The 27,260-nt window shown below is 34.1% G+C and overlaps 1 protein-coding gene across 1 annotated transcript in view; it reads left to right on the top strand.

Moving 5' to 3' along the window:
* Positions 1-27,260, top strand: part of LOC129278769 (protein unc-80 homolog) — a 76,586-nt gene that overhangs the window by 19,919 nt on the left and 29,407 nt on the right. The window contains exons 20-38 of the mRNA XM_064110840.1: positions 4,425-4,605; positions 6,109-6,264; positions 11,757-11,900; positions 14,041-14,141; positions 15,366-15,452; positions 16,137-16,289; positions 16,618-16,656; positions 17,493-17,552; positions 18,025-18,121; positions 19,264-19,385; positions 20,020-20,097; positions 20,646-20,756; positions 21,005-21,049; positions 21,798-21,982; positions 22,536-22,614; positions 25,459-25,572; positions 26,236-26,343; positions 26,779-26,892; positions 27,083-27,240. Coding sequence (XP_063966910.1) covers positions 4,425-4,605; positions 6,109-6,264; positions 11,757-11,900; positions 14,041-14,141; positions 15,366-15,452; positions 16,137-16,289; positions 16,618-16,656; positions 17,493-17,552; positions 18,025-18,121; positions 19,264-19,385; positions 20,020-20,097; positions 20,646-20,756; positions 21,005-21,049; positions 21,798-21,982; positions 22,536-22,614; positions 25,459-25,572; positions 26,236-26,343; positions 26,779-26,892; positions 27,083-27,240 — 2,132 coding nt within the window. The remainder of the gene's footprint in view (positions 1-4,424; positions 4,606-6,108; positions 6,265-11,756; positions 11,901-14,040; positions 14,142-15,365; positions 15,453-16,136; positions 16,290-16,617; positions 16,657-17,492; positions 17,553-18,024; positions 18,122-19,263; positions 19,386-20,019; positions 20,098-20,645; positions 20,757-21,004; positions 21,050-21,797; positions 21,983-22,535; positions 22,615-25,458; positions 25,573-26,235; positions 26,344-26,778; positions 26,893-27,082; positions 27,241-27,260) is intronic.

Genomic DNA, 27,260 nt, shown 5'->3' with positions numbered 1-27,260 from the left:
TTCTTCAATACATTTTAATGTTTCATTTTTGGGGGTAATTTTTATGCACTTGCCTATAAAAAACGGCTTTTCTTGAATATAGGTCTTGCCTTGTTTAAAATGAAATGAAATAAAATATCAATGTAAATTTCTTCAAATTGCTGTTTTCCTTTTGTTGAATGCAACTTTTAAGTATACTATATGCTTTTTGAATAGTAATGATAAACATAAGTAGCTCTGCTTGGACAATAGACTTCCCAAAGCTGTATTATGTACTGATATGAGACAACTTTTGGAAAGAGTTTTGTCTTAAATTGGAACTCACAAAATAGAATGCAAATCCCAAATGTATGCTTTTGATTGGCTGAAAATCAAAATGCGTTTGATTTTTGGAGTGGTATTTGATTGCAAACATTTCTAGAACAGGCCCTGGCCGGGCCAGGAACAAGTTTTCTGGTTGTGAATTTGCCCTTTCATTAAGAAGTATTACTAAGAATAAAAATTTATGACAAAAGGTCTATTTATGTATACAATGTATACAACCACGAACCACATGTCGTATTATCCTGTGGCACAAAGTTCCCCTTACATGTATATAAAAGTGTGATTACCCTCGCACTTACACTGTAATTCATCTTTAGATCAGTATGATCCACAGTAACCTTCATGCACAATTTACATATATGTACTGTGTCATACCACATTCTCTTGTAATAATTCATTAGACACATGTTCCCATGTTTAATGTCTTAATATATACATGTATATTATTTTATATTTTTGTTATATATAGCAAGCAATGTAGTTTATGGAATGCACACTTGCAAGTGGGAATAGTTTATTTCTATCAATGGATTTGATTCAATATATTAAAGAAGAAACACATACATTTTTCCTTTCTTGCTCATCTTTGCGCAGTAGACATTTTGATTTTGTCTCACAAATAGGTTTTTTTTAAAGCTTATTGTTTGAATTCATTTGAGAGAGAGAAATATTATTTCTTATATTGAGATGATATACTTTATAATTCATGTGTTTACAATACTACTCTTTCTACCAATCATTTCAAATTTTGCAACAGTATTGATACTACCTGTGTTTCAATTCTGTTGTAGATCATATTTACATATGATAGATGACTATAGAATTAACACTGGCATTTTAATGATTATTAAGTTAGCAGCAAAATGTAAAGAAATTCAGGCAAGGAATTTTCGAAAGGCAGTAAGTAGAAAGCTTTAATAAACCTATTTTGTATGGGTATATAATATATTTGAATCATGACTTAGAAAAAAAAAGAATTGTGATGCGATTTGCTTAATCTTGCATGTTTGAACCCACGTCATCTTACTCTCAATTAAAACTATAGGGAATCATTGTTGACTTTTTTCACCCCCATCGGCTGTTACATTTTGTATGATTTTTTAAATGGTTGAAGACAAAGTTGGATAAGATTTCACATCTCTGCAGATGATTTGTTTTAAACGTTCTTGGTGAGAGAAAAAACTTTTGAAATAAAAGCTGAAAACTTAATTTCACAGAATCAATCAAACTTAGCTATATATATATATTTTTTTGTAAAACACACCCGTTTTTTGTCACTTTTATAATACAGTGAAATGGTAATTGGAATTTTACAGAGTATGCGATTGGATTATTGAGTTTTCCAAACTTATCGGGGGAAAAAACTAACAAACATCATTTAACTGTATTGCAAAGTGATGAATAATATATCTGGAAAGGATTAGCCAGAATGAGTGGTGTGTAGTGTCTTTAAAGCAGAATGAAACCCTTGAAACCAGTTGAATTCATATAAAAGAGAAAAAATCAAAGAAATCGATCAGAGGAAATTTGAGGAAGGTTGAATACATAAGAAGATTGTATATAAGCATTTCAATATTAAGATCACTAAATGCTATGCAGATCCTCCTAATGGAAATTAATGTGACCAAGATCTATGATGTTGCACATTTTTTAACTTTCTTATTACTTTTAGTACTTACATGTATTTCCTTTTAATTATATCTTTTATCTAGTCTATTGCAAGATAAGGTATTTTTTAATGAGAGGACATGTAATATCAGTGGGTTTCACAGCATTTTTGTCATGGATGAATTGTTTGTACTAACATTAGAATGAGGAAAAAGGATGTTTTGGGCATATTTTCAGTGTCCAAAGGGGACAGTTGTACAATCATAGATCGTGTTTACATTGCCAATGGGAGGATCTCCATAAATATAGCATTAATCTTCTCTGCTCATAACTTATTGTTTGTCAAATTTTACTTGAACTTTTGTTCATCTTATTCTTTGATGTTTGTGCTTTCACACAAGCTAACTTGCCCCATGGGGTTCATTCTCATTTAATATAGTTCTGTTTGTCTATTCCTTGGGAGTATGCTGGTTGCCATGCCCAGCCCACCACAGTCAAATTCTCCTTCAACATTCGCTTTTCGGTGGAGACAGAAATCCTATTCCGTCTTACTTCCATTTGTTCTGTCTACATATAACTTTCATTCCATAATTACGTGTATGCTGTGTATCCCTTTAATCATACACCTGGGCCCCGTCTTACAAAGAGTTACGATTGGTCCAATCAATCGTAACTCTATGGAAATCTATCAGTGTCATAATTTTTCTACAGGAAATGTGCAAAATGTCCTTTGTAAACAAAGGAGAATACACCAAACTGTCAAGAAATCAATGAATTTATGGATATACATTTGTATCTACAAATTTTTTTGAGCAAACATACATTGTATATGTTGACTTTGCTGGCTTTCCATAGTTGCGTTTGATCGGATCAATCGAATCACTCTTTGTAAGTCGGGCCCCTGATGTTATTTTCCTTATTAATTTTAAATGTATTGAAGAACTAACCTTTTACTTGTATGTTGTTTCATGATTTATTAGGATTACACCTTTGTACCGTACATGGTCAAACATTTTTGACTAATATTTGACTAATATCTTTTTATTCTAATCGATTCAATTTCATAGCTTGTATTTTTTGAGCAATTGGAAAATGCCTAATGATAACATCTTTAACTCGTGTTTTGATAGCTTGTCTCAATTGTACTTTTGAATATAAACAAAAAACCAAACCAACGTAGATTCATATTATTATTTTAGTAAAAGTATCAAATGCATGAGAAGATGAGTTTATAATTTTCTGGAAAAATATTTGATGTTTGTTGATAATGAACAAAAAATGTCTGCCATACAACACTGTATAAAAAAAATAATGAATTTGAAGAGCTGGTCTCAGTCTTACGAAGAGTCGAGATAGATCTAATCAACCCCAGTGATATGGAAATCCACCATTGTCACATTTTCTCCTACAGGAAACTTGTACAATGTCCATATTCAGTTTAAAGGTATTGTTTAACTTTGTGAGCAGCCGATTAAAAAAATTCTCAAACCAAGATGAAACATGTGTACAAGTGCATGTATTAGAACTAATAAACCCTGAAAACAACCATTATTAAGAATGAAAAGCTAAAACTACATGGCAAAACCCGATTTTGTAAATAGGCGTCTTATAGACGCCTAGACGCCTAAATAGTTCACAGCAGTGTATGGGATGAAATTAAGATGGTGTTTTCGGTCACTTTATATTTCAATTTTTGAAGCACTAAATGATTATTTTCGAACGCAATTTTTTCTGGGCTTCATTTTTGTAACATATCACAGACACAGGTGACAAGTGTGACCTTCTAGCTCAGATTTTTTAAAAGTCAAACCAATATTAACCAATCACTTTAATTACTCTTTTTTGTCCACAATGGGACAGTGCATAATTATGGGACCTGCCACCCAAAACCAATATTAAGTAACCCAAAATGAATTTTGAAACCTTTGTTGAGCTTGAAAAGGCACATTTTAAGCTTTAAATGATTTCTTGTCAGAATTGATCAACGATAACCCACACAGGTATGTGATGGAATGCAGAAGAAACTATAAAGCAAGGGCTTCAAAAAATAAGGAGAAAACAACGTTTGAAGTTTGGGGTGCACTCGAGCATGAAATGTGCACGCTGTGCAATGTCAGTGAAATTCAGAGAAATCTGGAAAAAAAGTGATGTAAGAGAAACTATGCCTCTTAGTTAATTTTTCAACTTGATATTGTGAGTGTATGAATCTTCAGATTTATTTTCAAATTGGCTAGTTTTGACTCTTTAAAACGAAATGACTATTTTGGCTTTTTATACCGTGGCACCTAATTGTTGGTTTTTGGGTGACTGGTCTCATATGCCTTCTACATTATTATACCGTATATAATTATGATGTTAGAGAACTTCCAATGGGCTAGTTTAGATAAATTGGATCGATGGCAACTCTTTGGTGTTAAGACACTAACTTTCATTTCATTTACTTCTTTACAACATTATGATCTTTTTAATAACAGTCTCGATCATTGTTTCTTCCTCTTTCTACTCAACTGCAGCGCTCATTTGCCGCAGTGGCCGTCTCCCGCACAATCCAACACAGGGAGCACGTTCGGAAAACGCTTCTACGAGAGCAAGAAAAGAAACGCAAGGCTCGCGAGACGTTCCATCTCATCAACGTCCCGGTCATACAGCAGGCCGCTTACGAGCCTTCGCACCACGTGACGTCAGACGACGAAGGTACGTCGCAACTTTCCTATCCTTTCTTTACTTTCCTTTTCCCATTATAAAGCCAAGCACCAAGTTCTTTGTCTTTTCTCTCACTGGAATATTTGTAGATTATGATTTTCAGTTTTTCTCAAGAGCAAGTGCCTGATAGAAATTTCTTTGATCACAATTTGAAGCTAGTAGAATCCATTTTTTGCTCGCTCAAAAAATGAAAGCTTTTCTAGAAAGCTCTTCTTTTGTATTTCTTATAACTTCTACAAAGCTTTGTAGATTATATCATTTTTGTAATCTCTGTACTTATGAGCCAATTTGTGTATCCCTGCCATGCAAAAAGTACATTGAAAATATTAGATATTAGAACTTGTTGTTTATCGCTTTATTTTGAGTTTATGCACATGAATGAGAATTTTGTTTGATTTGATTCTTGTTACAAAATAAATTTGAAATCACTACTTTAAGAAACCACAATTGACAATAATTATATTTCGTAAAAGAAAAAGTTATGTATGTTCAATTTTGGCCTTTTTTGGTTGGGATGACATATATCATATCTAATTATATCAAATAATACTTTTCTCCAGAAAATCTTCATTTGAATTAAACATTCTTGTTTTTCATTATGAATTTTTGTATCTAATGATTTATTTCTTTCCTGATAACAGTGATGTGAATAATTACATTGATTTCTCAAAACATATATCTGTTTGCACTTATCGTTGTATGTATAATTCACGACTCTGAGTATACAGTATAATCTAAACAAAGATCTCTTAATATCTTTTTTGACGTAAACTAATAAAAACATTTGAAAAATCTTGCAAGGTTTTCTTGATATTAATAACAATGAAAGGTTTTGTTTGGAATCATTTTGAGTGATCCTTACTGAATTGGATTTGAGTTTGCAAAACACCAACTAACTACCACATTCCACGCTAATTAACACTTACTCCATATTCTTCAACTGTGAGGCAGATCTCAAGTAATCTGTATCTGATCATGCATTTTATTTTTTCTTAAAAAGAATCCAAAAAGAACCAAAAATGAATTCTCAATTAGTCACTGTTCTTCTGCATGCCTTATCTTTTGTAGACAGTTTTCATTTATTTTTTGAGGAAACTTTCTGAGTATAAATGCTGAAAAAAAAGAGACACACCTCACATTTTGTGTAAATAGCTCACACTAACTAAACCCTTGTGTTGTCACATCCTTTCCCTTTTCCGTTTTCCTCCCTTTTTCTCCTTCCCCCTATCACAACACATGCTGTGGTCACGCCCACGCCACGCCTTCACCACACTACACATCACCTAATGTGCCACGCAACTTGTGTCCGTTCGTTGCTGCACCGCCTGCTAATGCCCTGGGCTGTACTCTGCTTTTAAACAAATGTAAAAAAAAAACATAATTCACTCACACTGTCACATTATCACACGACCACCTCATCATGCCATATCCCATCATCATCATCATCATCCTCATCGACGTCGCCGTCATCGTCATTTTGATGCGGATGAGCAGACGATACACCAGGGCCCGTGTGCGTGTCGGTCGGCCCTCGTCGCATTTCCATCGCCCCGCCAGCACAGCAGGCCGCGGCCAACCTGAATCGTGGCAGGAATCTGTCGATACGTCGGGCATCCCTCTGGTCGGGTGGTACTCTGTCAGCAAGCACAGGTAGCTTGAATTTACATTGTTATCAATTGTCTTGTACCAGTCTTTGTTAATTGCTGAGCAAATCATGTTTTTAAAAAATATCTTGTACCATCTTTTTGTATCATCTTACAGTTGTGTCTATTTATTGATATTATTATCTAGACGTTAAATATCAGTTATGAAATTACCAGACTTTTTCAAAAGAAAAGGGGTGTTTGAATACAGAGGAATATACCAGAACTAGTGAAAACACTGGTCTTTTAAGAGTCTAATAACTGAGGATGAATTAATGAAGTCCGAGTAATATTCAATCTGTTTTTAAGCATGCATATCGCTTTATAGTTGACTCATATGCTCTTCATGAAGTAGAGAGTGACCGCCCCCAACCAACGATTTGGCTCAGATAAATAAAACAACAACATAAAACATGTCTCCTAGCTATTACATTGATAGTACATGTAAATTGATTAAACATACAATAGTAGCACACATCTAGTCATTTTCTGAAATATTGCAAAATGCATTCTCTTGGAACACAAACCCTTTTTCACATCCCATCATATTGACAATAAGGGATGTACATTTAATTGTGTTTTTAAACAATTTCTGCATTTGAATGGCTTCTAATTCATATGGCATTGTAAAGTTCTAATAATTGCAAACAGAAAATCATCGGGAAACAGAATAAATTTCGTGAAACCATCATGAGGGTGGTGTGATTTCACTAATGAATTTGCTCACAATCAATCAGATACAAGGATTTGGCAGCTTTTCAGTAAAAAAAAAAACACCCTTCCCGTTTGATATATATAGTAGAAATCATCACCCGATATTGGTTGTTGCTATTAACAGCACTACTCTCCCAATCAAATTAATAATATAGATTTCACTGTATATGTCAATGAATATAAGGGTTATAGAAGGCTTCATAAAACTTTATAGCCCAAATTCACACAAAGGTGGTTTTTAAAACCATCGGTTGAACCCAGGGTTTATGCAGATTTTCTGTATAAATTACACTGTCCAATGCTGATGCACGCTTTTGTCACAGTGCACCATATTGACGCCCGTTGCCATGGTTATCAACCCTATTTCATTCACGAGTCCACTGCTTTGAATTAATGAGTCCACTCTTCAAAAAATGAGCATAATTTATACAGGAAATCTGCAAAAACCATGGGTTCAACCGATGGTTTTAAAAATCACCTTTGTGAATTCGGGCCTATGATTTTAGGAAAAATATGAATGTTCTAAGCATGAATTACATAACATGTATATGTAAGACTGTATCCTGTACGGTTTAGAATCAGTGAAATGATTTATTTGTACTTGATTGTGGGCCTGCTGTATCAGGGTCCCATTTCATAAAGACTTGTTAAGTTATAATAACAAATTTAAAATCAGCCAATCAGATTGAATGATTTCAGTAGCTTTTAAATGTTATTGCAAATTGGTTGCTATTACGAGTTTTGTGAAACACGCCCCTGGACAATTTAGCTTGCATTTGCCTATGTACATGTACAAATGGCAAACTGTTATATCATTTAAATTGATTGCTTTGGTATCAAGAAATTGGCTTTGTGATATCAGGAAAATCAAATGCTTGATATGAAAAGTTCATTTCATGTTATCAAGAAATCATTTTGTGAAAAAGAAATAACAATTCTTGATATCTCAAGAAATTTGAGTAAATAACAACATCAGCACATGCTAGCTAAATTGGCTAGGGGTACAAGCTTCTTTATTATATGTGTGTGCAATTTCAAATGTATTTTTTTTTCCATTGGTATTTGAATTGTTTTAAACACTTTTTGAATAATTCTTATGTAAGAATCATTCCAGAAGTATTACAATTTTGCTTCATTCTTAAAGGCTTCAAAATCATGATATAAGCTTTCATTCAGTGTGATTTAAAACATATAGTTTAGACTTCAAGAAGCCTTTTATATTTGATATGTATTTTTCACATTATACAAGATTTACAGTGTACATTACATGCATGCTGTATAGAAATTCAATATAGCTTCACAACTTATTCTCATTTGGACAACCTCAGAATTTATATGTGTAATATTCTTTATATCCTATATCAAAATACTTCTAGTAGTTTTGAAATATTATAAGTTAAAATTTAGTAATACAAAAGTGGAGTGATTAAAAGATCCTATTCAAAACTGGGAAATATATTTTTATTTTGTACTCCATATGAACATCAGCCTATATCAAATATTGGTATAGTGAGAAATATGTCGAGGTCTGACGTCACGCAACATCATAGTTAGAATATATTTGGTCACATGATGCTATTTTAACCAATATACAGGATTTGATAGGATATAAAGACAGAAGATTTGATTCATCACTGATGAAATATGTTGTCATATTGTAAAGATCGTCATGGTGATCATAAAAAAATGTGTTCTATTTTAAATCACTTCGTACTCTACTTATGATTGCTCTCCTAATACCACTCATGAAGAATTGTAAAATTCTCCCAAATTTGAAAATGTTTTCCAACAAGAATATTGAATAATGGAATGAAAAAAAGTAATATTAAATAAATCAGAGCAATGATCGCAGCTACTGCCGTACTAGAATTACCTCCCATGATGCATTGTGTTACGAGAACCTAAATGCACATCTTATGCTTGGACTTGATATTTTTACTTGGGAGATACCTCACTCTTTTACATGTACCTTGCAGATTGTGACTGGAAATGCATTTACCTTTGGGCAATCCATAAAATGGTCAACCTTTTTGTATGTCCGACCCCCATTTTTCTCAAGTTTTACTTCAGTTAATAAACTGACCAAGTCATGGTCCTTTGAGAACATTACAGACTATCAAAACAACAAGAAATCATCGACAGAAAATTTCATGAAGGTCCCACATATAGGGGGTCGGATGTACATATTTTATGGAATTGCCCCTTTGTCGTTTACATTCAACAAATAACAATAGGTTTGTGGCTATACTTTTATGATGTTGAATCTATCTTTAACTTGACAAAATGGCATTATTCTATCAAATTCCTTGTAAATTCAGTGATTCTACCATTATTTGTTAATCATGAACATGTAATAGGACCATCAAGATGCCTGCCTAAAATGTTTAGGAGATGCCACTGTTTTTATTATTGTTAGCTGTAAAAAGTTAAGTAATTGAAAGTGGGCTTTCAATTTGAAGAATATTCAGAGTTTGAATCTTTTCTCCTATTTTTTCAGATAGGCCATATGTTTGACAGGTGTGTAATAAGTTGTTAATGAAATTTGTCATGATCATCAATAGAAACACTAGGGTCAAACTCCTAGAGTTGTTCAATGCAATTATCAGAAATTATTTAATTGATTGTAAATGTAAGTTATGATTTCATTATTTCTTTGAACGAATTCATATTCCCCCACACAGCACTTCATAGCATAAATTCATGCACAGGCGGCTGGCTGTAAATAGTAGAATGAAAATGAAAATGAATTAGATTTAGGGCAATTCTGTGCATGGCATGCTAAATTATATAAAGTCTTTCATTCATTCATTCAGATTTTTTAAACAAAACTTTACATCATTCTGTGTCTTTTTATTTTAATTCCTTTAATCAAATTTATAAAAAAATTAAGTAAATAAGTACCTGATAGAATGTTAATACCTACTTGTAGCCTTTATACCAATTATTATTTGCTGCAATTAAAAATAATTTGCGAATGCACGCTTCCAGACATACACTGTAGAGATATATGAAATGTATTGAATCAAAATCTAAGGAATCACATTTGTGATTCAGATATCAAACAATATTTATTTGTCAAAATATGATGATTTCAACAAAATGCATGTAAGTGGAGGAATTGACAAATATTAATGAATTGCACAGAATTGCCCTATATTGCTGTCCGGAATGAAAAATAAAATGCTACTGCTTATGTTTGCTTGATTTTTTGCATCGAAAGATAGCTCCATGCTTGAACGTAACTAAAGCCTCTCTGAAGTACTCAATCTGTGGCCTTGTGTAATGAAATTTGAATAAATGGCAATTTAACATTCTGGTATAAGTTATTCAAACAATGAGATTTGATTGCTCAAAAAGTATACATATAGTTTGGGAGAGAATAGTATTTGTTATGGCTTTGTTTTAAGAACATGACTCTCAACAAATGCCAAATGTAGTTAAATTATTTTGAGTATGAATGCTAATTAAATCAAAAGAATTCTCACTGATTTTGGATTTAAAATAAGATGACAACACCATATGAAATGTGTGGGTTATAAGATAATAGAATAAGATTTATCTTCACCAATACCTGTAAAGAATCTTCCAAATATTATATAAAAAAACTCTCAAAACTCAGCATGTAACAAGGTTGTTTATTTTTACTTTATCTACCTAAATTCTGCTGGAAATCTAAATAGAGTTTAGAGGAGAACCACTGGTCATCATGAAAGAGAAGCTTTAGTTGTTCCTGTTGGCTGTCGGCAGAAATTATTCTGCTGTACTGTACGTGCTTTAAAAGTCCACCCATCTTTTTTTTTATTTCAATTTTATTTTAATGACCCGTACACTGTGCTTGTTAGGGCAAGCTTCTGCACGAGTTTGATACAGGAGAATGGTCAAGAATTCAACCCCAAGATTGAATTGATGGAGTGCTTCACTAATATACCAAGAGTGGATCAGAAACAAAACAAGACTGCAGTTCTATAATAATACAATTTATGGTGTTGATTTCTGTAACTTTAGTGATACTATTAAGGAATGAATTGAGTCTAATATTCTAGTGTTTGTAGAACATTATTTGAACTTTTACAGGTATTTAAGTTTTAACGTGAGACCGATTGTACATTACTAAATATAGTTCATGTACATTTTCAGTATGAGTTGAATACTATATGTAATGTAAATGTTTCACACTTGAGCATTTTTATTCTGTTAGGGAACAGTAAAATTTGTTTCTTCAATTCATTTTGAAATCTTGCATAAACAAAGGGGAAAATCTTAAAGAGGTAAATATTTGAACTTTCAGGAGTAATGTCAACATGTATAGAATTCATAGAGTATAGAATCGTGTTGATTATGGCATTAGTTTGTGGATGGAGTGATGTCAAACTCCATTTCAATACAACTTTGCAGAAAGTTATCAATTATCACATTAAAAAGTGATGGTTTTAAGTTTGAAAATCCAACTAACAGCAAGTGAAAAATATTCAGTATTAGTTGGATTATTCGCATTATTGCAAAACATTATGGACGAAAATATGATTGAAATGATATTGGAATCTTTAGTTTTTTGGACATGAAAGGAAATGTGTATTGTTTCTTGGGACATGTACATTTGTCAGAGTTGGAGCTTTTCAAAACTTGGGGCTTTTCGAAACTTGGGGCTTTTCGAAACTTGAAGCTTTTGAAATTTTGACTTTCTTTCAACATATGTGGATTTTTATAAATTTGGAGCTTTGAAAAATGTGAAGCTTTTGGCCCCCTTTCCCTGTGATGTTAACATTTTAACCTTTGACCTATCAGCGGAGGACGAGACCATGGTGACTGAGAGAGCTCACCACACACCGCCAACGTTTGGAGTTTTCTTCCCATCATCCATCTGTTCATCCATGGTGCATCTGACCGCTCTACTGGACGATGCGGAGGTCAACCTAGAGGGCGTTTCAGGTGAGTTCAATTGCCATGTTTTCATTCATTTGCATATTCTGTTAAAAAAATACTTTGTCTAAAAACTCTTTGCCCACTTTGTTTGATTAGAGTAACATACAGCGGGCTGCCAACTTCAACCGAGTCACATTTCATTCACAAGTCTATTGTACTTAAACGTATACACAGTAGTGATGTGTGCATCGCATTGTCATAGATAATTAGTTGACTATATAATGGAAAAGAAACAAATTGGTAGAAACTCTATTGGACTATACTGTTGGTAATTGATGCATGAAAGGTCATAACAGTTTGACCCTTGGGTTCACAATGGCAATTGAAGAAAAGCAATATACATGTATACAAAATAAGAAAGTGCAAAAGATATGATTTGGAATAATAGTTCCTTTTTAAAAAGTGTGTTTACATCTACTTAACCCTATAGCACCTACAGATTCCTATGCGTAATGGCAATTACTCACTGGAGGAAACAATAAAACTGGTAATAAGTAGGCATTGTTTCAAACAAATTGAAATATTTTTTTATAAATTTACTTTTGTTCATTACAAGTTATATTTATTTTGTAGCATAGGACCTGTTGAATAGAATGGTACATGGCAAAGTTCAATCAGATGTACGAATATTGACCTTTGACAATCGTTTGCAGAGCGAAAAGAAAAAAAACTAAAGTTCGGGTTTCAGCCGCCCCAGTCCCACGCCTTCAAAAAAATGTAAATTAATACTGACAGATTACTAAAGTTTTCGCCAAATCTTGGATCAAATATGTCAAAAATTAATTCCAACTCACATCTAGATGTCACTCTGTGTGATATCCAACGTTTTGATGAACATATAGCAATGCCCGAGCTTCTTCGGCGAAGTAAGTGGTTTTCCGAGACATGGACGCAGCCATCTTTGCTGAGATCGACTGCGCAACAGTCTGGAACTTGCTACACACCGATGCATGTCAATCGGTTTTTCTCTATTATACTCAATAGGAGCATACACTTTTCTATGCAGATCTATATAGCAGCCAACCTATACGGTACGCACACGCAATATTACCACGGTAAATCATAGACAAGAGATACTATAGCGCAAAGAAAACGTACGGGCGGTTAAGGACGGTTTAGTGTGTAATAGGAAGGGCGGTCTCGGGCGGTTCAGGTGCTAAAGGGTTAAGATATGTGCCATGCGCTATATAACTTTGTACAAGCCTACTGTATATTTTCATTCCTTTTGAAGTTAAGATAAGGGGTTACACTATAAGCATGTAAAGGGAAAATGATGCATTATGGGTGTATTATAAACATTTTAAAGAGTATGTTCACATCTACCATAGACATGCACAGTTTAACTTTATGCAAGGTTAGTGTTCATTTTCAGACCTTTCAAAGTTGGGTGTATTATAAACATTTTAAAGTGTATGTTCACATCTACCATAGACATGCACAATTTAGCTTTATGCAAGGTTAGTGTACATATTCAGACCTTTTGAAGTTAAAATGAAGGGGGTACATTACATGTATAAGGGTGTGGAGGGAAACATGATGCATAATTGGTGGAGCACACTCTTTCTCAACTTTACCTTCAATGGTGCAATTTTTTGTATCGGTGTTGTATTTGAAAATGGTGCAGTGATCGAATGGAAATCAAACACGGCATAATACAATGTATCTTCAATGCTATTATCAAACCTCAAGTGTATAAAAATACTAGAGGAAAAAAAAGAAAACCCCATGTAAATATATGAGACCGGTATGTTGGCTCAGTTGGTAGAGTGTCCATCTCACCAAACCCCAGCCCGTCAGACCAAAAGAACGTTAAAAGATGGGAGTTGCTGCTACCCTTTTTAGCGTTCAACAATTAAAAGGATAGAGCCTCGTTGATCTGGCGCTGCACAGCGGCTGCTGTGTATTTCAAACAATAAAATATGGATGGATTGATGGTGTTGTTCATGTATAAGTTAGCTGAACAAGGTGACGTTTTTTCACACAAATTTGTAAAATTCTTGGAGTGAACAGAGAAATAAAACTTAATATTACACTACATGAGAAAAATTTGTGTATGTTGGTCATGTGATGAGCATGGAGAATTATTGAATATAATGCCAGTGTTGAAAGAAAAGAAAAAAATGTGTTGTCATTTTTTTCTTTTTAGTTGGAGAAGTTGCTCACAAGATCATATGGACATGTCTAGTTGAGGAACCTGCTCTCATCTTAAGGTACATCTTGGAGAAGATCACTGCAAAAGATAAACAGGTAAGATGATCCAACAGTTGATTCCTCTACCTTACCTGAAGTTGCAAATTTCATCTGCATTCCAATATCCCCATTTGGAGATTGACAGATACTTTACATAAACTTCATGTACAAGTATTTCGTCTGGATTGGAAAAAATATGATAGAGAGGAGGGATGGAGAGAGAAGGAAATGGGATACCTGGCACGAATGTACAAGAGAGTGGGAGAGAGAGTGATAAATCCCACTGCTGCCACCAAATGTAAATGGGGGTTAGAGCGAGAGAATAGTCAAGGGCTGAGAGCATGTACAAGAAAGAGAGAGAATGGGAGAGAGAGAGAGAGAGATAGATAAGTAATCCCACCACTTTTACTTTAAAGATGGCGAAAATGGGGACACAAAAGAGAGAAAAGGATATGTGTCTACACGTAACCTCACTTTTTTTCACCATTTGAGAATAATTCATTAGAATTTGATGGAAACCGAGTGTGAGAAGTTCTGTGTAGACATTCCTTCCTTCTCGTTCTCTATTTCCCTTGTCATCCTAAATTAAAAAAAACATTGGAACTTCTCTCTCTTTGTTTTCCTGTCTCTTCTACATGCCCACAGCCCTCGTCTATTCTCACTCCACCCCCCCATTCTTCATATTTGATGGCAGCAGTGGGATTTACATGTATTCTCCATTTCTCTCTCTCCCACTTGTACATGGCTCCAGCCCATTCTGTATTCTCTCCATCCTCCCTGTACTTTGCCACATTTGGTGGCAGCAGCAGGATTTCTTCTTTATTTTCCCTCTCATTTCTCTTCTCCCTATTTCATTTCATTCTGAATCTGTACATCTCTGTGTTTGCAATGACGTTTTTGAAAACGATAATATTTTACTAGTTTTAATCAGAAGCACAAAGTCCAAGACATGTACGTCTTCATGAGGTTTAGTGATGGTGATGTTGATGCAGGCATGGTCGCTTGAATAATCGGTAATGTTCCACCTGGTTATCTGTTTGAATTGTGGAAGAGACTTTAATTAAAATGATTCGAGATTTTATTTTTCACACTTGGGACAATTCACTGAGTAGTGTCTTGCATCAAAGAGGGGTATAGACAGTATGTCCAAAATAGAGATAGCTTAACTTGATTTTGCTGAGAGGCACATAGACATGGATGTATATGAGTGGGCTACATACATACGGTCACCTTGGAATAAAAAAAATGGAATGTGATGAATAAAATGCTTCATGTTGACAGGAGGAGTTGATACTGCTAATGAAGAAGCTGTTTAGTCACACCGATGAGATACCTGCACAGGCTGCTCATACGCTCTTCAATTATCTGGTGAGTACAGATGACAACTTGGATTAGAATACTTCTTTCGTAATTAGGAAGGATTGGAATTTTCCTTTTCGTAACTCAGATTGCTTTACCTTTTTTAGACTCATTTTCATTAAATTATGCAAAATAGTCGTGTGTGTTGAGTTCTGACATGATAATTTATTTTGACTTCATGTTTATTCATTTATTTGTTTATTTTTATTATTATTTCATTATTTGTTTTATATTTATTTGTTTATTGGATAATTAGTAAGGCAATTATTTTATCGATTATACTAGTAGTTAATATGTACATGTATCTGAAAATGGTCATCAATGGGAGATATGGATTGATAATTATTTTCTACAAAGGTGCATTACATATTAATAAGGAATACATTTCATTTAGTTCTGTAAAAAAATATATAAATACATATAGTTTATCTATGGATCTCAGTCAATGTACATGTAGAGTTCATGATATTTGTATTTGGCAGATAGTATTCTGTACAATAAAGTACTAATGATTAACAAGTTCTAATCGATCCAATCATGAGAGGAATACAGTAATTAGCGTGAAAGAAAGTGAAATGGATGGAGGGAAATGTGATTTTATTTCTTTTTACTGTCTTCATACTATTATAGACATGTTAATGTAAATTTCTTGTGTTAGACCTATTTTATTAATCTTTGTTTGCCTGACAACAGATCGGATTTATCATCTATCACTGCCGTGCGCCACACGAGGGCGCCAATGAAGCCATTGCCAACACGCTGACAGTCATCTGGCATATTCTTCCTTACGTGTCGGGTGTGTCTTTCAAAGACCTCAAACAAACTCTGAAGAAAGAACAGTGTGATGTAAGTATTATATACTTTCATTTATCTGTTTGCTTGTCTTTTGGTAATTAATGGTTATTTTCTTTTATGTTCATAATTGTTCGAGTACTTTGTTATCCAACAAATTTAAGATTCATGAAAAATCTTCGCGATTGTTCAAAAAGGATTTCTAGTGAATGCATAAGGTATACTTCTACATGAATAACTCACTAATTGCACAAGAATGAAACAATTGAAACATTATTCAAGATATATTTTGATAGGCATTAACAAAATTAATCATCCAATTAAAAATGTCATAAACAGACTTGTAAGTATGTATTTTTTCAATTTTTATTCTCTCTTACAGCCTACCATCCTCATAACAGCGAATGTTCCATGTGCAAAGGTGGGTAATATATTTTTTAAAATCATGTAGTTTTTCTTAATTGATCACACAAGATGCAAAACCCAAGTTTACAGGATGAAAGTTTTAAGGTCACCTATATAGTGATCATACAAACGCAGCTTACATGCACAGTACAGATATATGTCAAATTTCCCTTTCTCACATATTTAAATGTAATGGACATTGAACAAGAGTACAATGTAATGCATGTGTAATCATGACATATTACCGTGAAAATTGTACTGAGCAATTCACATTTTTTGTTCTCCCAATTATGTACATTGTTTAAGGCCACTGAATAGTGTCATCTCAATGGTGTGACGAAGTGAGAAAACAATTTTTTCTTCACACTCGTGAACTTTTGTAATGAAATTGAATTTCATGATTATGAAAAGGGATACATGTATGTTTTTTCATGGTCCAGGTTGACTTGAAATAGTCTTGCGCATAAATGTATGCCAGGGCCCTGTCTTACAAAGAGTTATGATTGATCCGATCGATCGCAACTCTATGGAAATCCAACAATGTCATAATTTTTTCTTTTGGAGATTTGTTTGATGTCCTTTGAAAACAAAAAGAAGCATACTGAATTGTCAAGAAAACAGATGATGTATGAATATACATCATTTCTAGTAATTATTTTGAACAAACGTGTATTTTAGATGTTGACTTTGCTGGATTTCCATAGTTGTGATTGATATTGGATCAATCGCAACTCTTTTTATGATGGGGCCCTGATCTAACCTAGGTACATGTAAGTTTCAAAGAGGAGCCTGACTTAAATTATTTGACATGGATTTACATGTATCTATTTTCATTTGATTGTTGTTGAACAGAAACTGATTGTTCATGGTCCGAATGAGAGTGATATTCCAACACAGCTCCCCATCAGTGAGGTAAGGTCATTTCTCATATTTTTGTTCTTGAATATTGCAGATCATAATAAGATAAATGAGAATCATAATGTATTTGTTCGCTGTATTCTTCAGTAATGTGTCTGGATCAATTTATAGTAAAGTGTTACTTCATTTGTACAGTAAAATTACTGAAATTTTTACTCTTGATATTTTTAGAGTTATGAAATTGTCTGTAATTGAGGACAGATTTGATTTAGATGCATTTGAGAGGGTCTTATGTTGGACAATATTCTGAAAATGTTTGTGCAAAAATGACTTTTTATTTGAGTTGGCATACATTATAACTCAGCCATACATATGTAGAAAACTTGCCTGAGTTGGAGCACTTTTTCAGATCACATTGTACAAATCATATATCATTACTTCTAAAGTAAAATAATTTTTCTTTCCTGTCCATCATCCTACTTGTATGTTACTATTTATTTCTTTGATGTTTTACTTTATTCCTCAGGACATGCAGTTTGAGGAGATCTTACAAGACTGTCTTGAATTCTTCAACATTCCCCCAACTCAGCATGGATCTCATTTCCTGGTGGATAAGAAAACAAGTAAGAAAATAGAAAGCCTTTAATAGGGGGTGTTACAAGAAATTTGCAAATTTCAGTTGCATTTTTACAATTGAAGGAGGAGCCGTGGTGTAGTGGTTCTGACTCTCGCCTTGTAAATAGAGGGTCATGTGTTCGAATCCCATCGCTGTCTGGCGTCCTTTGGCAAGAATCCACACTTTGTCACTCTCGACCCAGGTTCTAAATGGGTACCCGGTAGGATGTGAAAGTCATTGTAGCTTGTCCAGTACCGTGTGCGCCTCACCGGCGACTGACTGGAATACTCCCCAGGGAGTGGAGGATGTGCATACATTGAGTGTGGGAATGACTGATTGAATCCGATGACCGGGGTAATAATACATCTGTAAAGCTTTAGCTGTAGCAAATCAGTTTACACTCCTTGTTGTGAGAAGCAGATTAGCAATCAATATAAAATGATTTGGGATCCCCGAGTTGATTACAAGTTTGAATCAATGCCTGATTTGGTTGTTATGCAAATCATGTATACATGTTTATGTCTATGAATAGTGCCAGAAAACTGTCACTTAAACAACTAAATCTTGTACTTTATCTGCAACTTAAATGCTTTGGAGGGTGCAATATTATGTTAAACTTAAACATGGGGGCATCGTGGTCTAGTGGTTATGATTCTCGTCTTTCAATCTGAGGTATGTTGGTTCGATTCAAAGCCATGGCATGTTTTCCTTCACCAAGAAATTACCCAACATTGTGCTGCAGTCAACTCCAGTGAGTTGAATGGGTACCTGGTAAGAATTGATTCTTTGAAACGCTGTAACAGCTGCGCTGCTAAAGCCCGGGGCTAAAGCTAGGGTGATTATGCTGCACTAAGGAACTTCTGATAAAGGCACTATATAAACAAGTATATTTATCCTTAGCTCTCATGGGACGTACTATATCCTATTGGATTGTTTTTCTTTTAAAGTGGCAATTTGGTTTTATCTTGATGAGATTTGGAGCTGCAGTGTGGAAGGGCCATCACGCCATCACAAGGTAATGTAAATGACCAGTGATATAATGTATTCATATAATAGACAAAAAGATTTCCCCTGAAGAGTTTGTATGGTGTACATGTAGGTCCCCCCTGAAATAAGTGATTATTGTGATTTTTTATTTTATTTTCCTAGATCAAATGCTGGATGTGAAGTCCTATGTGAGAGACTTCTATGCCTACAGACGATCACAGTGCCCTGAGCTCATTCTGAAGAAAATGGACAAGCAATTAGGTCTCGAGAAACTCCAGCGACAGGTAGAAATCACTGTTATTTAATTCCTTGATACCTGAATTTTCTGATATTCCATAGGCTTGACAATATGTAAAACATGAATGACTTTTTCTGTAAATCTGCGTGTATATACAAATTTATATACATAGTTTGAGTGTAGTCTGCAATCACAGACTCATATTTGACACTTTAGCCAATTAAACCATGTCTAGAGTGAAGACTAGACTCAAAGCTCTCTGTCTGTTTCAACGAAGCAGTGCATAGTGAATCTAGTCTCACTACTTCAGACTCCGTATTATGCACTATGCATATTGCGAACACCAAGGGTCTGTCCCTGCAGACTAGTATGAATGTATCAATGTACTGAATATTGATACTTCTCTACATCAGTAGTCATTTGACTGTAAATGATGATATGTTCCATTTTCTGAATAGTCCAATGATCTAAGTAATGCTCTGTCTTATTCAACCAAATTGCACTATATTTAGATTTCTCAACTTATTACTATTCATGTGTTAGCTTAGATATCAGTATTGTCTTGGTAGTTTTGTCATAATCATTTAAATGCTGTGCAAAACACAAAAAATGTCAGTGATATGTTACAATGTGTAAAACGTGTACGTTTCTCCTCATAGTATAATCTGTTTTACTTTTAGGCATTTACGTTGAAGTTATCAGAGCTTGGACGAGTTTACTTCTCCATGACAACACTGCAGAGCACTCCAAAGAACAATGTGAGTATTAGTAGATTAATTAAAAAAAAATTGAAAATGGTGTGTTAGCAATTTGATAAGAACAATGTTCATGTACATTATAAGCTATGCTCACAAATGAGGATACCGGTAGCTAATAATTTTTAATGGCTGATTGATTTATGTTGTTCAAAATTTTTGTTGTAGCAATCGTGATGAATAATAACATACATACTACCCTTATTGGCATAATCCATATAATAGGGATGTTACAATGTATATGAAATATATATTTCTTTTCATTTCTATATTATATGCATCCAGTATTATTATTTGCTATGAATTTTAAGTTTCTCTTTGTCTCTTTTATAAGGTTGAGAACAAGATGTTAGCAACAAATGGAAGTGATTTTTCACAATTGCCAATATCTAAAGCAATTTCTTTTTCCAAACTATTTGTATTGTTATGATGCATAAATGAAAATGGTGCATGGATCATAAGAAACTGGAATAAGACAATTTTAATGTATTGCTTGTAGGTATCATGTTGTTGTTTTGTTAATATTGTATGCTATATATTATCCTTTGCAGATGAATATCCATGTTTCATTTCTCCATGATGAACTGATTAGACTGCCCTCCTTCCCTAGGAAGGCCTTGGATGCAGAGTTCTTGCTTTATTCTATTAAACAGATGGGAAGGGTGAGTCATTGGATGGGGGTATGAGGAGGAGGAGGTGACGATTATGATGGTGTTGATGATGGTGATAGTGATGATGATGATGGTTGTGATGGTGAAGATGATGCTGCTGCTGCTGATAATGATGATGTTGGTGATAGGGATATTTTGTTGATGATTACTATGGTGATTAAAGTGATGATGGTGATCTTGACGTTTTCATTATGGTGATGGGGATAAATAATGCCCTTTTGTTTTAATTTTTTTTCCAGGAACTTTTTGGTCTAGATGTCCTTCACAAGTTCATGTGGGTGAAGGTAACATAACATTTCATCTTAATTTCAAGCTTATCAAGTTAAAAGTATCACAAATATCACTGTTATTATCATAATGAACATGACCAATGTCTGTGCTGATATCCAAGGCTTAACATAGATCCATGATCTCGTCACATTTGGTGGCAGCGGTGGGATGTTCAATATCATTATGTGCTGAGAGTTGTACATGCAACAAATAGTGTGATATGGAAGTTTTATTCCTACCTATTTTTTATCACTCTGATGTGCCTATAAACAGGAATCCAGCTGTAAAGACACTATTTATCTTTTCAGAGCAGCTCTTGATCCCACATACCGCATTGTTTTGTCTAGGATGAAATGTTGGAAATTGAGTGAAAAAGCTGCCTACGGGTTCCTTTTAGAACAATTAGACAACAATTAGACAAAGCTCAGACTTTTGACAAGGTGCCCTACAACATCATGCATATTTTTTTTATATAGATATCCAAAAGATGTAAAGTAGGATAATTATTGATGAATTGACTTTGTTTTGGCACCTCTGAAATCATTTTAAAAAAGTAAATGATAGTCATTTTTGTAATGCAAGTGTTCTAAGTGTATTCCATACACTAGCAAAGACTGAATCTGATATTTGTTAACCATGCATATTTTTTTAGTTTCTTATCAAGTAACTGATGAAATATCTGGGACTCGGCCATCATACATGTATATATCTTTTCTTGAAAACATTGATAGTCGTTTCAAAACTTGTTTTAATGCTATGCAGATGACAAAGACTGTATTCAATCACATGTCATCTGACTTCCCATGGAGTGGGGACATCCAGCTCTTCCTCAACGTCATCAATGGTGCCCTCTTGCTTCACTGTGAAGACATTTCTATCCTTCGTCTTTGCCTGTCGACTTACATCAACATCTCACGGCACTTCAAACACATCTTTGCCACAAAGGGGTAAGATGAAATATTCATATTTTTTACTTTTCATTTTTAGGGTCGAGTTTGGTATGAAAAAAGAAGAGAAAAGTTCAGTCACCTGTCCCTGTAATTAATCATTACGGTTTCATGAAATATTCGATGGAGAGGAGCAGAATATAATGATAATAGTGGTAAATGCTAGCTTTACAGAGCACCCTTTCCAGAAGACAAAGGAGAACTATTTTTATGTGACCAACACTCTGATTCAAGGTCTACATATGATATGTACATATATTTGAGATATTATTGTCAATATTCCAACTGTCATGGTTGCAATGAGTTAATAAATAAATAATTAAATAAATAAATAAATCAATGAGACTTGTGAATTTTCTGTTGACAAAATACAAGAATTTTACAGTCCGAGTAACAAGACATACATGTCAAAACATCATAAGGAGTTCAATATCAATCATATTAATGAAACCTTTATTTATTTTGAATCTTATTATAATGGATATAGGTTTAAGGTAATGTTATGAAAATTCTATTAAAAAATTAAAGTTGATTTTTTATAATTTTTTTTCAGGTTCCAGTACATAATGCCGACGATCCTTCGCATCTACACTCATCACCAATCTAATCCCCTTGTGTGCAGGAGTATAGAGGTACATACACACTCACTTGCAATTTGATAAAATACTAGATGAGATGAGAAATATAGTGATTGTGATTGGTCAGTGAACTATTCAAGAAAGAGTTGCATTTAACTGCAACTCGACAAATCAAACGCAAGTCCCTTTTATGCGTGTTTCATTGGTTGGTAATCAAGTCAGGTTGATTTTTGGAGTTGCATTTTTTTTAAATCACAACTCTTCACAAACGAGCCCAAAGATGTGCTCTTCTCACCATTGTGCAAATTGGCCCCAGCATTGCATACAGTTTTTGAACTTCCAGAGAATGCATGCCTTAGTCTTTTTTGCAGATATCCAATGAAATATGAGCATTCTATGTAGAATTTCTCTCATGGTATTATATCCCACTTTGGCCGAAACCTCATTGACATACACGTATGTGCATAAAAAAGATTGTCATAGAGTACTCTTAACAATAGAGTGTATGAGACATTATGGAATTAGAGGTATTTTGTCTTACTTGGTAAGATTGCTTGGCACAGATATGGACATAAATTGCGTTTTCTGATTCTACTTGCCTATGCAAAATATTCCAAATTATGACAAAGACATTAATTAATTGTTTATTATGTTGCTCTTGAACAATAGTGGCCAGCTGAATTTGATCTAGACTTTTGAAAAAAAATGTTTGTAATGCAATTCTTTTCTATCATTGCTGTGCTTCAATCAGATGTTTTTTTCCCAAAATATCTTTTCTTTCTGCATGATGCATGAAATTTCTGATGTGGCATGTAATTATTACGTGTTATTAAACAATTTCAGAGCCTTGGTATTTTTATTTTTTAAATAAAATAGTCATGTATTTAGACTTCTTTCAAGCTCTTTTGATTATGGAAACAGAGAGAGAAAGAAAAAAAAAAGAAATGTATCTGTAAAAACACGTAGATATGCACAGGCCCTCTCAAGCAGTTTGTTTGCAATTTGAATGTCCTTAGGTTTTTTGTGTGCTAATTCTAGATTACATGTAGATTAAATTCTATTTTTCTGCAATCATAGGTAATGCAAAATTGCTTATCCGAAAAATGGCTATTCGTTCTAATAATCAAAATTTGATTCATGGAAATAAAGATTTTATAATTGACTGGAATGCTGTTCTACAGGTAGCATTTTAACTTTTAGTTATTTATATAATTATAAAAATCAGACCTGAGTAAGTGCATGCATGCTCCTAGTTAGGGAGTGGTTGGTAAAATTGAAGCCCTTTTTTGATAAATGTGTATTTATGTTGAAGTGTTTCTTGTCTGATGATGTATTAAAATGTTCGGCACCTTACCAAAAGGCTATGCTGCATCTTTAAACACGAATCCCACTATAAACTCTAAGGCCCGTATTCTGAAGTCGGGTTTAACTTAAACTCCGGTTTAAAGTTGTGGTTTTAAGTATGGATAGCCGATTGTTACATAAATCACTAACAGTACAGATATATAATTTCACCTCATTTGGCTCTCAAATCATAATTGTGTAGGAAGTATAAATAGATGATTGTCTTCACCATCGATGAATCAGGAAAGAGCACAGTAAACATAAGAAACATACAATGTAATAAAAATTTTGACAGTTTTGGCTTCCCATATTTTAGCATAGAGTTAGACCGTGGTCTAAGTTAAACCCGACTTCAGAATGCAGGCCATGGCACTAAGTATCTATCACTGGGGCTATCCTGCATTCTTAGTGGTTTTGTCTATGGTTTAATAAATAGTAGAGTTAGTGTAGAAAAGATGAATGTGGGATTCCTGCAGGTAAGAGATGAGCATTGACCTTTGAAATAAAGGTGCCTTTCCACTTTGTACTTTCTATCTGTATTACTTCCTATTTTCCTTCATTGCATGATTTTATTTTTTTGATTTGTAGCTAGATGTCTTTCTTTTTAGCACTGCAGAAAGGTTACCCTGTGTTTCTGTTGGCATGCAGCATGATATTTTTGCACAAGTTGTGTAAGTGTTTCTAAAACTTTGAATGGGGTTTGTAATTGTTATTCAACTGTTGCTTGCAGAACCATTCTTGCTACCATAACATTAAAATGAAGTAAAAAAAGAATAAAAAGATGGCATTAATCATACGTCTTTTCAGTAACTACTGAATAATATTCTGTAATAGGCACAACTGGGGGAGAATGTAATGTGTTCATTTTATATATATACATGTATTTTTACATCTATTTTCTATGACACATCGTTGCTGCGTCGAGATCAATAGAGATCATACATGTTCTTATGAATGAAATGGGGTTTATTCAAGTATTGATGTTAAACTTTATAAACATGATTAATCGTTTCTCTATCCACCAGGCGCACTCACATTACTCCTATTTTAAGATCCTTACATTGGCTCCCTGTAAAACAGCGTATTATGTTCAAGATTTTGTTGTTAACTTTTCATTGTGTTCATGGCTCATCTCCCCAGTACCTTATTTCACTTATCAAAAGTTATACCCCTTCAAGATCCTTACGTTCCTCCTTTTCCAATTCTCTTGTTACCCCCAAAATTTCCAAAACCTGGGGTGAAAGATCATTTGTTTACTCATCCTCTAAGCTATGGAATAGCCTCCCTCAAAACATCAAACAGTGCTTGACTTCTAAAACTTTCAAACATTACCTCAAAACATTTCTGTTCAATTCTTCTTAATTTCTTTTATAATTTCCTAAAAAGCGCCTTGAGCACTCTACAGAGTGGATTTGGCGCGATATAAGTCTAATTATTATTATTATTATTATTATTAATCTTGAGAAACCATCAATCAATTATGTTTAGTAATGTTGCATACCTGAAGACATAGGTTCCTAACCAGCAGGTAAATGTATGTCTTTATTCTCTTAGTATGTCTGCCGTCAATTCTACATCCTTCACATGAAACCATTCATCCTACAACTGTTTGGAAGTGCTGCTCCTATCTTGAAAGTTGGCTCTGAGGAAGCACCTAATCCTCTCAAGGTGAGAAAGTTTTCTTGAGCCTAAGCTGAAGGTTAGGGTAAGGTTGGGGTAGGAATAAACCTTCCATATCACTCTACTTGTTGCATGTACAACTCTAAGCCCATATTGCTGTAATGATATTTTTTACATCCCACCGCTGCCACCAAATGTGATGTGATCATGTATCTCAATAGTGATAAAACTTATTGAGTGGTATTCTGATAATTAAACCTCGGTTTGACCCTAGTCTAAACTAAAATTTTAAACTGTTCTTCTATGGAATGCTTGCTTCATAATATTTCTTCTGTATTGGTGACATGATAATATACATGTACCAACTAATTCATTAAAATCCACTATATTTCTATATTTTCCTATTCTTCCTATTTCGTGACTCAAATGATTTTTGACAACTTTTTGCAGCAGTATAACAATAATTTTTATTTTATGAATAAGTTGACAACTGGCCCTCCATGAAAGTTTAGTCTAAGTTTTCTCAGGTTTAACTAAACCATGACTATCAGAATACCACCCACTGCATGTAGTGTGCAGCTACCACATTGATATCATCAAAATAGAAAACAGATACCTTTAAAGTTGTTTACATATTCTTTTTTGAGAGAAGATTACTCATGATTGGTTCACTGGCTACCCTTAATTTATTGCTGTTCATCTTTCTTATAGGCCTCTGCAAAGGCTCTGTTCAAGCTCCTTCTCTCATTGGAAAAGGACAGCAAGGATACTCTTGACCTTCTGGAGCTTGTTGATGGTGACAAACCTCTCAAAACACTTGTAAGTAACTAAAAAAAATGAGTTGTTTAAATTTAGTGAACATATTCTTTTCTCTCCTTACTGTACAAAAATGAAATGTAGGAGCTAGAAGCTACAGTTTAATCCAATCCTTGTCTGCTTATAACCCGAAAAGTATTTTATGTATAAACATGCCAATATTCTAATGAAAGTTCTTGTTTATGATGTATTGGCTTCTATTTGCAAGAATCCAATTTTGGTGGTTAATGCTTTTTGGTACTCAGATTTTGTGCCTGTATCAAAATTTTATTAAAAAAACAGAATAATTTTCTTGCTATGATTTATTGAGATAAAGATAAGAAATACAATAGTGTTTTGGTGGAAATAAAAAATCTGAGGACGTGTCTGAATAATTGCAACATTTTGGCAACATATTCTTGGTGATTAATCTGTTATATATTTATCTTTTTGTCGCAGGACTTTTGTTACAACAATGACCCTCTGGCGACCTTTAACATCCCAGAAGCCATCAGGTTATGTGTCGTCGTTGTCGCCTTTGCTCCGGAATCTGTCCGAAGCGCCCAAATGCTGGTAAGTTACATGACAGTTAGTGATGATTAAATAGTTGTTCCTCTTTTGAGGACCTCTTTGTTGCTTATGATACTAGTGTCTTGATCCACTAAACAAACTATTAATACAGGTGTATCAAGTGACTGAACCACTACACTACAACACCTTCACTAAATGATAGCATTCATTTCCATTTGCCTTTTTATTCCAGGGTGTCCTGGATGCCATAGTACCCCTCTACCTTCAACACCTGAAGGACCAGACAAAGAGAAGAGACAACTCTAGCGCAGCCAAGACAGAGACCACCGCCATCACCAACTTAGCAGTCACCATCAAGGCTCTCGTCACTGGAGCTGAAACTCTGGCAAGGTAAGTGTGCGCTAGCTACA

The sequence above is a fragment of the Lytechinus pictus genome, chromosome 16 (assembly GCF_037042905.1).
Source record: "Lytechinus pictus isolate F3 Inbred chromosome 16, Lp3.0, whole genome shotgun sequence".
NCBI lineage: Eukaryota > Metazoa > Echinodermata > Echinoidea > Temnopleuroida > Toxopneustidae > Lytechinus > Lytechinus pictus.
The sequence above is the reverse complement of the archived record's forward strand: the minus strand, read 5'-3'. Positions and strand labels throughout refer to the sequence as shown.